Source organism: Mustelus asterias, unplaced genomic scaffold (genome assembly GCF_964213995.1).
Source record: "Mustelus asterias unplaced genomic scaffold, sMusAst1.hap1.1 HAP1_SCAFFOLD_1471, whole genome shotgun sequence".
Classification (NCBI taxonomy): domain Eukaryota; kingdom Metazoa; phylum Chordata; class Chondrichthyes; order Carcharhiniformes; family Triakidae; genus Mustelus; species Mustelus asterias.
The window spans coordinates 76,155-89,680 of NW_027591416.1; the positions used below are offsets into that span (position 1 = coordinate 76,155).

At 52.4% G+C, this 13,526-nt stretch overlaps 1 protein-coding gene across 1 annotated transcript; it reads right to left on the minus strand.

The window, feature by feature from the left end:
• Window positions 1-685: 685 nt before the first annotated feature.
• mdp1 (magnesium dependent phosphatase 1) lies at window positions 686-12,404 on the minus strand (the record flags this gene model as incomplete). Its single annotated transcript, XM_078206385.1, has 5 exons — window positions 686-976; window positions 1,228-2,498; window positions 7,664-7,749; window positions 9,199-9,306; window positions 12,294-12,404. Coding segments are annotated over 4 exons (400 nt in total), but the record flags the coding sequence as incomplete, so codon positions are not given.
• Between the last annotated feature and the right edge of the window lie 1,122 nt (window positions 12,405-13,526).

The following is a 13,526-nucleotide window of genomic DNA, read 5'->3' on the forward strand; positions in this document are numbered from 1 at the left end:
ACTGTAACACTCTCTGATCTACCCCACACCCCCTCACTGTAACACTCTCTGATCTACCCCACACCCCCTCACTGTAACACTCTCTGATATACCCCACACCCCCTCACTGTAACACTCTCTGATATACCCCACACCCCCTCACTGTAACACTCTCTGATATACCCCACACCCCCTCACTGTAACACTCTCTGATATACCCCACACCCCCTCACTGTAACACTCTCTGATATACCCCACACCCCCTCACTGTAACACACTCTGATATACCCCACACCCCCTCACTGTAACACTCTGATATACCCCACACCCCCTCACTGTAACACTCTCTGATATACCCCACACCCCCTCACTGTAACACTCTCTGATATACCCCACACCCCCTCACTGTAACACTCTGATATACCCCACACCCCCTCACTGTAACACTCTCTGATATACCCCACACCCCCTCACTGTAACACTCTCTGATATAACCCACACCCCCTCACTGTAACACACTCTGATATACCCCACACCCCCTCACTGTAACACTCTCTGATATATCCCACACCCCCTCACTGTAACACACTCTGATATACCCCACACCCCCTCACTGTAACACTCTGATATACCCCACACCCCCTCACTGTAACACTCTCTGATATACCCCACACCCCCTCACTGTAACACTCTCTGATATCCCCACACCCCCTCACTGTAACACACTCTGATATACCCGACACCCCCTCACTGTAACAATGAGATGATTGGGGGGTGGGGGGAGGCGAGGAGACGTGCGCGTGAGGGGGGGGGGGCGGGGAGGATAAATGTTTATTCAGCACTGTCACGACCCGTAGGAGACTTCACAGCCAATGAGGTATATTTTTCAACTGTGGCCACCATTGTCATGTCGGGAGGGCTGACTCTGTCCACAGTAAGATCCTGTCCCATCTGGGGTCTCTCAGAGTCCTGTTCCCTTCCCTTCTTCTCTTCATCGCTTTTCCCCCTGCCCTCCCCACTCCACCCCCCTCCCACTCCACCCCCCTCCCCACTCCACCCCCCTCCCCACACCACCCCCCTCCCACTCCACCCCCCTCCCACTCCACCCCCCTCCCCACACCACCCCCCTCCCACTCCACCCCCCTCCCACTCCACCCCCCTCCCACTCCACCCCCCTCCCCACACCACCCCCCTCCCACTCCACCCCCCTCCCACTCCACCCCCCTCCCCACACCACCCCCCTCCCACTCCACCCCCCTCCCACTCAGCTCATAACCATTTAGTACGGCCAATCCACCTAACCTGCACATCTTTAGATTGTGGGAGGAAACCTACGCAGACACAGTGAGAACATCTAAACTGCACACAGACAGTGATCCTTCCTGTAACGTGGCGACCAGAATTGAACACACTCCTCCTGAGCGCGGCCTCACCAAAGTTTGATGTTGCAGCTTTATGACATCCTGACTCTTGTGTTCGATGCCCCGACCAATATAAAGGCAAGCGTGCCGTACGCTTTCTTTACCCTATCTACTTGTGTGGCCGCTTTCAGAGAATTACGGGCTTGAACTCCACGATCCCTCTGAAGAGAATAAAACCTTAAAGATTTTGACTGCAGGGCACCTCGACTCCATCTTTTTCCACAGGCGAACAACTTTTTTTTGTTTTCTTTTACTTCAAAATACAGATAGGCCATTGTTACAGAGAGAGAGATTGAATAGGTTGGGACTTTATTCCCTGGAGTGTTGAAGATTGAAGGGAGATTTGATAGAGGTGTGTAAGATTTTGATGGGTATAGATAGAGTGAATGCAAGCAGGCTTTTTCCGCTGAGGCTCGGGGAGAAAAAAACCAGAGGGCATGGGTTAAGGGTGAAAGGAGAAAAGTTTAAAGGGAATATTAGGGGGGGCTTCTTCACGCAGAGAGTGGTGGGAGTGTGGAATGAGCTGCCGGATAAAGTGGTAAATGCGGGGTCACTTTTAACATTTAAGAAAAACTTGGACGGGTTCATGGATGAGAGGGGTGTGGAGGGATATGGTCCAAGTGCAGGTCAGTGGGACTCGGCATAAAATGGTTTGGCACAGACAAGAAGGGCCAAAGGGCCTGTTTCTGAGCTGTAATTCTCTATGGTTCTATGGAGATGAAGACGAGGACAGGTACTGACCCTTGACCCGCCAGGGTCATGCCGTGTCCAGCGCACAAGCTGGGGCATTCTGCTTTGAGAATGGATGTCGAGGTGTTTGATTTGAGGAGGGGAACGGGGAGAGAGAGACTGTTCCAAAACATTTGACGTCCCTGAGAGATGCACCATGGTAAACGGCCGGAACGTTCAGCAGGGCTCGCACTGCGTTGTCCAGCGCACGTTTTAAATACAACATTAAAAAATCTACATCTTGAGCTACGACTGGTCCCCTTGACAACCGGCCTCAGCTCCGAGCGTTCCTCGAGCCCGCGAACCTCTCCAGTCCCTCCTTCAGCAGACTCATAGTCATCCCGTCAGGGACGTGGATGCACAGCACACCTAGAAAAGAGGGAGACGGCTGTGAGGCAGGACTGTGAGGGGGGGGGGGGGGGGGGAAGAAGAGAGAGATCTTTCCCAGAGAGCTGAGAGAACTTGGGACCCGCGACCGATGGGGAAATGACGGGGTCGAACGGTATCACCGCTGATAAGGGAAGGTACCACTGCTGCCTCTCAGCTCCAGGGACCTGGGTTCGATTCCCAGCTTGGGTCACTGTGCGGAGTCTGCACGTCCTCCCCGTGTCAACAAAGAACAAAGAACAGTACAGCACAGGAAACAGGCCCTTCGGCCCTCCAAGCCTGTGCCGCTCCTTGGTCCAACTAGACCAATCGTTTGTATCCCTCCATTCCCAGGCTGCTCATGTGACTATCCAGGTAAGTCTTAAACGATGTCAGCGTGCCTGCCTCCACCACCCTACTTGGCAGCGCATTCCAGGCCCCCACCACCCTGTGTGTAAAAAACGTCCCTCTGATATCTGAGTTATCCTTCGCCCCTCTCAGCTTGAGCCCGTGACCCCTCGTGATCGTCACCTCCGACCTGGGAAAAAGCTTCCCACTGTTCACCCTATCTATACCCTTCATAATCTTGTATACCTCTATTAGATCTCCCCTCATTCTCCGTCTTTCCAAGGAGAACAACCCCAGTCTACCCAATCTCTCCTCATAGCTAAGACCCTCCATACCAGGCAACATCCTGGTAAACCTTCTCTGCACTCTCTCCAATGCCTCCACGTCCTTCTGGTAGTGCGGCGACCAGAACTGGATGCAGTACTCCAAATGTGGCCTAACCAGCGTTCTATACAGCTGCATCATCAGACTCCAGCTTTTATACTCTATACCCCGTCCTATAAAGGCAAGCATACCATATGCCTTTTTCACCACCTTCTCCACCTGTGTTGCCACCTTCAAGGATTTGTGGACTTGCACACCCAGGTCCCTCTGTGTTTCTATACTCCTGATGACTCTGCCATTTATTGTATAACTCCTCCCTACATTATTTCTTCCAAAATGCATCACTTCGCATTTATCCGGATTAAATTCCATCTGCCACCTCTCCGCCCAATTTTCCAGCCTATCTATATCCTGCTGTATTGCCCGACAATGCTCTTCGCTATCCGCAATTCCAGCCATCTTCGTGTCATCCGCAAACTTGCTGATTACACCAGTTACACCTTCTTCCAAATCATTTATATATATCACAAATAGCAGAGGTCCCAGTACAGAGCCCTGCGGAACACCACTGGTCACAGACCTCCAGCCGGAAAAAGACCCTTCGACCACTACCCTCTGTCTCCTATGGCCAAGCCAGTTCTCCACCCATCTAGCCACTTCTCCTTGTATCCCATGAGCCTTAACCTTCTTAACCAACCTGCCATGTGGGACTTTGTCAAATGCCTTACTGAAATCCATATAGACGACATCCACGGCCCTTCCTTCATCAACCGTTTTTGTCACTTCCTCAAAAAACTCCACCAAATTTGTAAGGCACGACCTCCCTCTTACAAAACCATGCAGTCTGTCACTAATGAGATTGTTCCGTTCTAAATGCACATACATCCTGTCTCTAAGAATCCTCTCCAACAACTTCCCTACCACGGACGTCAAGCTCGCCGACCTATAATTTCCTGGGTTATCCCTGCTACCCTTCTTAAACAACGGGACCACATTTGCTATCCTCCAATCCTCAGGGACCTCACCTGTGTCCAAAGAAGTGACAAAGATTTCCGTCAGAGGCCCAGCAATTTCACCTCTCGTCTCCCTGAGCAGTCGAGGATAGATGCCATCACTCCCTGGGGCTTTGTCAGTTTTAATGTTCCCTAAAAAACCTAACACTTCCTCTCTTGTAATGGAGATTTTCTCTAACGGGTCAACACCTCCCTCCGAGACACTCCCGGTTAACACGCCCCTCTCCTTCGTGAATACCGATGTAAAGTATTCATTTAGGATCTCCCCTATTCCCTTGGGTTCTAAGCATAATTCCCCTCCTTTGTCCCTGAGAGGTCCGATTTTCTCCCTGACAACTCTTTTGTTCCTAACGTATGAATAGAATGCCTTAGGATTCTCCTTAATCCTGCCTGCCAAGAACATCTCGTGACCTCTTTTTGCCCTTCTAACTCCCCGTTTGAGTTATTTCCTACTCTCTCTGTATTCCTCCAGAGCTCCATCTGTTTTTAGTTGCCTGGACTTAACGTACGCCTCCCTTTTCATTTTAATCAGATCCTCAATTTCCCTGGTTATCCACGGCTCTCGAATCCTACCTTTCCTATCTTTCCTTTTTACAGGCACATGCCTATCCTGCAGCCTTATCAATAGTTCCTTAAAAGACTCCCACATGCCAGACGCGGACTTACCCTCGAACATCCTCTCCCAATCAACATCCACCAATTCCTGCCTAATCCGGCTATAGTCAGCCTTCCCCCAATTTAGCACCCTGCCCGTAGGACAGCACTCATCCTTGTCCATTACTATCCTAAAGTTAACAGAGTTGTGGTCACTATTTGCCACATGTTCCCCTACCGAAACTTTGACGACCTGGCCGGGCTCATTTCCCAGAACTAGGTCCAGTATAGCCCCCTCTCTAGTCGGGCTATCTACATACTGTTCCAAAGAACCTTCCAGTACGCATTTTACAAATTCCTCCCCATCCGGTCCCCCAGCTCTGAGCACTTTCCAGTCTGTGCCAGGGAAATTAAAGTCCCCCACTACAACAACCCTATGTTTTCTGCACCTATCCAGAATCTCCTGACATATCCTTTCCTCCACTTCCCGTGGGCTGTTGGGTGGTCTGTAGTACACCCCCAGCATAGTGACTGCACCCTTCCTGTTTCTGAGTTCCACCCACAGCGACTCAGTACATGACCCCTCTAAGTTGTCTACCCTCTGCACCGTGGTAATATGCTCCTTAACTAATATCGCTACTCCCCCACTTTTTTTAGCCCCTCCTCTGTCTCGCCTAAAACACTTATACCCCGGAATATTCAGCTGCCAGTCCTGTCCTTTTAACCAAGTTTCTGTCACCGCAACCACATCCAAATTCCGCACAAGCATTAAGGCCCTAAGTTCGTCTGTTTTACCCGTTACACTCCTCGCATTGAAGCAGATGCACTCCAGACCTCCAGGCCCAGTCAGGTCCTCCTCCTCCAGAGTGCTCCTCTTCTTAGCTAGCCTTGCCCCGGCCCCCAGCTCGACCCCAGCCTCAGTATTTACTGACCTCCTGTTTTGTTCCCCACCCCCCTGCCACACTAGTTTAAATCCTGCCGAAACACTCTAGCAAAACTCCCAGCCAGGATATTTGCTCCCTTCCAGTTAAGGTGTAACCCATCCTTTCTGTACAGTTGCCATCCTGACTTGAAGATTTCCCAGTTATCTATGAATTTAAAACCCTCCCTCTTGCACCAGTCCTTTAGCCACGCGTTCAACTGTAGAATCTCCCTGTTCCGAGCCTCACTTGCACTAGGCACCGGGAGCAGTCCAGAGATTGCTACCCTGGAGGTCTTACTTTTTAGCCTAGCACCCAACTCCCTGAATTTCTCTCGTATGACCCCCCTGCTCTTCCTACCTACATCATTTCCCCCAATGTGTACAATCACATCCGTTTGACTACCTTCCTTTTTAAATATGCTTCCTACCCTCTCGGAGACACCCAGTACCCCGGCACCAGGGAGGCAGACTACCATCCTGAATTCTCGTTCAGTCCCACAGAAGCGCCTGTCCGTGCCTCTAACTATTGCGTCCCCCACAACTATCGCTCTCCTAAACCCCTTCTTTCCCTTCCGGACCCTTGAGCCTGTCTCCGTGGAGGCGATCTGGTCCTCGTGGCTTACCCCTGGAGGGTCATCCCCCTCCACAGAATCCAAAACAATATACCTATTGTGGAGGGGGACAACCACAGGGGATCCCTCCACAGACTGCTCACTCCCTTCCCTTCTCCCATCTGATGCCCATCCCTTTCTCTTATGGGAGACTGCCACTGGGGTGCTTTCTGGCACATCACCTTTCTGACTATTACCCCTCCTAACCGTGACCCATGTGTCTTCCTTCCGAGACCCTGGTGTCACTACCTGACTATAACTTTTATCTATTACTCTCTCATTTTCCCTAACTAAACTGAGTTCATCGAGCCTCAGCTCCAGCTCCCTGACACGATCCTTCAGGAGATGCAGTTCCACACATCTGGCACAGATATGGACTTCCGGGAGGCAAGTTGTCTCCAGGAACTCCCACATCCCACACCGAATGCAGTATACTGGCCTCCCACTCATACCAGCCATGTCCTTTTTAGTTTTGGGGATAAAACAAAAAGGGGGTGTAACCGAAGAAAAACAAACAAACAACCTTCCTCGCCGAAGCCCTGTGAGCCAAAGCCCTTTTAGCTCTCACTCTGTCCCCTGCTCACTCCACTGCCCGCTAACGACGCTGCCCGCTCAAAGGTGCGGCCTACTTTTAAACCCTGCGTGGGTTTCCTCCCAGAATCCAAAGACGTGCTGGTTAGGGTGCATTGGGCCGTGCTAAATTCTCCCTCAGTGTAACCCGAACAGGCGCCGGAGTGTGGAGACGAGGGGTTTCCAGAGTAACTTCATTAACACTCCAATGTGAATCAACTTGTACACTAATAAATAAACTTAAAAAGAAGCTAGGCAGTCTTCTCCCTCGGAAGGGGAGGGAGAGACAAGGAGATTATGGTGATGATGGGGGTCTGGGGGGGGAGGATAGGAGGAGGCCAGCACAAGGTGTCACACACTGCGGAATGGCTTGTTTTGGTAAATATTCCCAACACTTCCCCGGTGTGTGCCCAGGTTGCTGCATTGGTGAGGAGGGAGGGGGGTGTGTGTTGTTCTGTTGGGGTCCAGAGGAAAGAATTAAAGAATCTCTCACTTAGTAAAGTTTATTTATTAGTGTCACAAGTCGGCTTACATTAACACTGCAATGAAGTTACTGTGAAAATCCCCTAGTCACCACACTCCGGCGCCTGTTCGGGTTACACTGAGGGAGAATTTAGCACGGCCAATGCACCCTAACCAGCAGGTCTTTCAGACTGGGAGGAAACCCACGCAGACACGGGGAGAATGTGCAAACTCCACGCAGACAGTGACCCGAGGCTGGGAATCGAACCCGGGTCCCTGGCGCTGTGAGGTAGCAGTGCTAACCACCGTGCCACCCACGTTTACCTAACTTCCCGACGTCCACGATATTCCGCCGTTCATCATCGAAGAATATCATCTCGGAATACTGGAGCCCAGTCTGCTGTTTGAGCCTGAATCAGACAGGGAAGAGAGAGAGAGAGAGTTTACAGTCTGAGGATTCAGGGTAGACCATTTAGGACGGAGGTGAGGAAACATTTCTTTACCACCCAAAGTCGTTGATGCCAAAACATGGAATGTATTCAAGAGGCGGCTGGATACAGCACTTGGGGGCGAATGGGGTCAAAGGTTATGGGGAGAAAGCAGGATTAGGCTACTGAGTTGGACGATCAGCCATGATCGTAATTAATGGCGGAGCAGGGGCTCAAAGGGACAAATGTCCGCCTCCTGCTCCCATCTTCTATGTTTATTTATTCGTGTCACAAGAGTGTTGGAAGTTGGATCATTGGAAGTATTTAAAGCGGAGGTGGATAAACATTTCATAGAATCCCTACAGTGCGGAAGGAGGCCATTCGGCCCATCGAGTCTGCGCCAACGATAATTCCACCAAGGCCCTATCTCCCTAACCCCATACATACCCTGCTCGTCCCCTTGACACTAAGGGGCAATTTAGCATAGCCAATCCACCAAATCTGCACATCTTTAGACACTAAGGGGCAATTTAGCATAGCCAATCCACCAAATCTGCACATCTTTAGACACTAAGGGGCAATTTAGCATAGCCAATCCACCTAACCTACACATCTTTAGACACTAAGGGACAATTTAGCATGGCCAATCCACCTAACCTACACATCTTTAGACACTAAGGGACAATTTAGCACGGCCAATCCACCAAATCTGCACATCTTTGGACACTAAGGGGCAATTTAGCACGGCCAATCCACCAAATCTGCACATCTTTGAACACTAAGGGGCAATTTAGCACGGCCAATCCACCAAATCTGCACATCTTTGGACACTAAGGGACAATTTAGCACGGCCAATCCACCAAATCTGCACATCTTTGGACACTAAGGGACAATTTAGCACGGCCAATCCACCAAATCTGCACATCTTTGGACACTAAGGGGCAATTTAGCATAGCCAATCCACCTAACCTACACATCTTTAGACACTAAGGGACAATTTAGCATGGCCAATCCACCTAACCTACACATCTTTAGACACTAAGGGACAATTTAGCACGGCCAATCCACCAAATCTGCACATCTTTGGACACTAAGGGGCAATTTAGCACGGCCAATCCACCAAATCTGCACATCTTTGAACACTAAGGGGCAATTTAGCACGGCCAATCCACCAAATCTGCACATCTTTGGACACTAAGGGACAATTTAGCACGGCCAATCCACCAAATCTGCACATCTTTGGACACTAAGGGACAATTTAGCACGGCCAATCCACCAAATCTGCACATCTTTGGACACTAAGGGGCAATTTAGCACGGCCAATCCACCTCACCTGCACATCTTTGGACACTAAGGGACAATTTAGCACGGCCAATCCACCTCACCTGCACATCTCCTGACTCAGGAGGGCTCAATCTCACCAGTACCAACCTTCCGAAGTGCGTGACCTTCGACCCTGGGTATATTTCCTTCTGGATGAAGTAGGCATCGAGATTGAAGAGGCTCAGGAGCTGATTGGCCCCCGCGATCTCGCCAGTCCTGGGAGAATGGAGAGAGAAAGGGACGTGAGAGAGACAGACACACACACACGTCAGTGCTGGGATACACAGTCATAGAAACTAGAAGCTGGAGGAGGCCATTCGGCCCTTCAAGCCTGCTCCACCATTCATTATGATCATGGCTGGTCATTGAATTCAATATCCTAATTCCCCCCCCTTCCCCCCATATCCCTCGATCCCTTCAGCCCCAAGAGCTATATCTAATTTCTTCTTGAAATCACACAATGTTTTGGCCTCAACTACTTTCCGTGAGAGTGAATTCCACACATTCACCACCCTCTGGGTGAAGAAATTTCTCCTCACCTCAGTCCTAAAAGGTTTTACCCCTTATCCTCAAACTATGAGCCCCTAGTTCTGGACTCCCCCCATCATCGGGAACATTCTTTCTGAATCTATCCTGCCGAACTGTGCTCAGTTCTGGCCGCCTCATTACAGGAAGGATGTGGAAAAGATTGAAAGGGTGCAGAGGAGATTTACAAGGATGTTGCCTGGATTGGCCTTATGAGGATAGGCTGAGGGAGCTCGGTCTTTTCTCCTTGGAGAGACGAAGGATGAGAGGAGACCTAATAGAGGTGTATAAGATGTTGAGAGGCATAGATCGGGTGGACTCTCAGAGGCTTTTTCCCAGGATGGAAATGGCTGCTACGAGAGGACACAGGTTTAGGGTGCTGGGGGGTAGGTACAGGGGAGATGTTCGGAGTAAGTTTTTCACTCAGAGGGTGGTGGGCGAGTGGAATCGGCTGCCGTCAGTGGTGGTGGAGGCGAACTCAATAGGGTCTTTTAAGAGACTCCTGGATGAGTACATGGAGCGTAATAGGATGGAGGGTTATAGGTCGGTCTAGAAGGTAGGGATGTGTTCGGCACAACTTGTGGGGCCGAAGGGCATGTTTTGTGCTGTAGTTTTTCTATGTTTCTAACCCTGTTAGAATCTTATAAGTTTCTATGAGATCCCCTCTCACTCTTCTAAACTCCAGTGAATATAATCCTAACCGACTTAGTCTCTCCTCATATGACAGACCTGCCATCCCAGGAATCAGCCTGGTAAACCTTCGCTGCGCTCCCTCTATAGCAAGGACATCCTTCCTCAGATAGGGACACCAGAACTGCACACAATACTCCAGGTGTGGCCTCACCAACACCCTGTACAATTGCAGCAAAACATCCCTATCCCTGTACTCAAATCCTCTCACTATGAAGGCCAACATACCATTTACCTTCTTTACTGCCTGCTGGACCTGTGCGCTTACTTTCAGCGACTGATGCGTGAGGATGCCAAGGTCTCGCTGAGTATCCACCTCTCTCAATTCACACCCATCCAAATAATCTGCCTTCCTATTACTGCGACCAAAGTGGATAACCTCACATTTATCCACTTACACTGCATCTGCCATGCTCTCTCTCTCACACTCAGCCTGTCCAAATCACGCTGAAGCATCTCTGCGTCCTCCTCACAGCTCACACTCCCACCCAACTTTGTATCATCTGCAAATTTGGAGATAATACATTCAGTTCCCTCTTCCAAATATTAATATATAGTGTGAACAATTGGGGTCCCAGATCCCTGCGGAACCCCACTAGTCACTGACTGCCAATCAGAAAATGACCCATTTATGCCAACTCTTTGCTTCCTGTTTGCTAACCAGCTTTCTATCCATCTCAAGACATTACCCGCAATCCCACGTGCTTTAACTTTACATACTAGTCTTCCATCTGAGACCTTGTCGAAAGCCTTCTGAAAGTCTAACTAAACCACATCCACTGGTTCTCCTCGGTCAACTCCACTGGTTACATCCTCAAGAATTCCAGTGGATTCGTCGAGCATGATTTCCCTTTTGTAAACCCATGCTGCCTTTGTCTGATTATACCGCTGCCTTCCCAATGCTGAGTTATGAAATCCTTGAATTAAAAGTTTATTTATTCGTGTAAGCTCACATTAACACTGCAATGAAGTTGTTGCGAAAATCCTCTAATTGCCACACTCCGACGCCCGTTCCCTCGTTGGGAGAATTTTGCACGGCCCAATGCACCCTAACCTGCGCATCTTTGGACTGTGGGAGGAAACCGGAGCACCCGGTGGAAACCCACGCAGACACGGGGAGAATGTGCAGACTCCGCACAGACAGTGACCCCGAGCCGGGAATCGAACCCAGGTCCCTGGCGCTGTGAGGCAGCAGTGCCAAGCACCGTGCCACTCCGGGTAATGGACTCTCGCAACTTCCCCAGCACCGATGTTAAGCTCACTGGGCTATAGTTCCCCGTTTACATTGTGGATTTATTTCACAGAATTTCAAGTTAGCAGCACCATGGCTATGTTCGGGGTGGTCGGTGGGTTCGATGAGAGAAGCAAGGACTGGGCCGAACATGTGGAGAGATTGTAGCGTTTATTTTTAGCAGGGAGAACAGAAGATGAGGCATAGCAGCCTCCTGAGTGTGCACGGGGTGAAGACTTAGAAGTTGGTGAGGAATCTCATCACACCATGGAAGGCCAGGGGAGATTCCACTGGCAGATTTAGCTGCTCAGGTCCAGATTCACCATAAACCCAAAGCCCTTGGTGGGTTAGCACTGCTGCCTCACAACACCAGGGACCCGGGTTCGATTCCCGGCTGGGTCACTGTCTGTGTGGAGTTTGCACATTCTCCCCGTGTCTGCGTGGGTTTCCTCCCACAGTCCGAAAGACGTGCTGGTTAGGGTGTCATTGGGCCGTGCTAAATTCTCCCTCAGTGTGACCCGAACAGGCGCCGGAGTGTGGTAATTAGGCAAATTTCACAGTAACTTCACCGCAGTGTTAATGTAAGCCGACTTGTGACACTAATAAATAAACTCTTAATGTGCACACTGTGCGATTCTTAAGTCTGCTTTGTGGTACACATCCGGGTTCACGTCCCTTTTGTGTTTCCGGTTTGTATGCGTGCGTGTGTAGGAGAGATCTTGGGAAAGGGGGAGCTGGGTCACAGCCAAGGACTCACCGGGAGGCAGCTGCCACCTGGATGTTGTCTCTCTTCAGAGTTTGCAGGACTTCAACCACCTCGGGGTACAGTTTGATTGTCCGGCCGACGCTGTCGATAACCTTGCCAGTCCTGGGGAAGTGGCAGGAAGGAGAGACAGAGAGAGAGGGAGAATGAGAGGAAGGAGAGACTGAGTGGGAGAGGTGGAGGGCGAGGGGGGCACCGGGGCGAGGGGGGCACCGGGGGGCCGGCGGGAGGCGAGGGACGCACAGGGAAGGGGGGGGGGACGCACAGGGACAGGGGGGGGACGCACAGGGAAGGGGGGGGGACGCACAGGGAAGGGGGGGGGACGCACAGGAAGGGGGGGGACGCACAGGGAAGGGGGGGGGACGCACAGGGAAGGGGGGGGGACGCACAGGGAAGGGGGGGGGACGCACAGGGAAGGGGGGGGGACGCACAGGGAAGGGGGGGACGCACAGGGAAGGGGGGGGGACGCACAGGGAAGGGGGGGGGACGCACAGGGAAGGGGGGGGACGCACAGGGAAGGGGGGGGGACGCACAGGGAAGGGAGGGGGGGACGCACAGGGAAGGGGGGGGACGCACAGGGAAGGGGGGGGACGCACAGGGAAGGGGGGGGACGCACAGGGAAGGGGGGGGACGCACAGGGAAGGGGGGGGACGCACAGGGAAGGGGGGGGGACGCACAGGGAAGGGGGGGGGACGCACAGGGAAGGGGGGGGGACGCACAGGGAAGGGGGGGGGACGCACAGGGAAGGGGGGGGGGACGCACAGGGAAGGGGGGGGGACGCACAGGGAAGGGGGGGGGACGCACAGGGAAGGGGGGGGGACGCACAGGGAAGGGGGGGGGACGCACAGGGAAGGGGGGGGGACGCACAGGGAAGGGGGGGGGACGCACAGGGAAGGGGGGGGACGCACAGGGAAGGGGGGGGGACGCACAGGGAAGGGGGGGGGACGCACAGGGAAGGGGGGGGGACGCACAGGGAAGGGGGGGGACGCACAGGGAAGGGGGGGGGACGCACAGGGAAGGGGGGGGACGCACAGGGAAGGGGGGGGACGCACAGGGAAGGGGGGGGGACGCACAGGGAAGGGGGGGGGACGCACAGGGAAGGGGGGGGGACGCACAGGGAAGGGGGGGGGACGCACAGGGAAGGGGGGGGACGCACAGGGAAGGGGGGGGGACGCACAGGGAAGGGGGGGGGACGCACAGGGAAGGGGGGGGGACGCACAGGGAAGG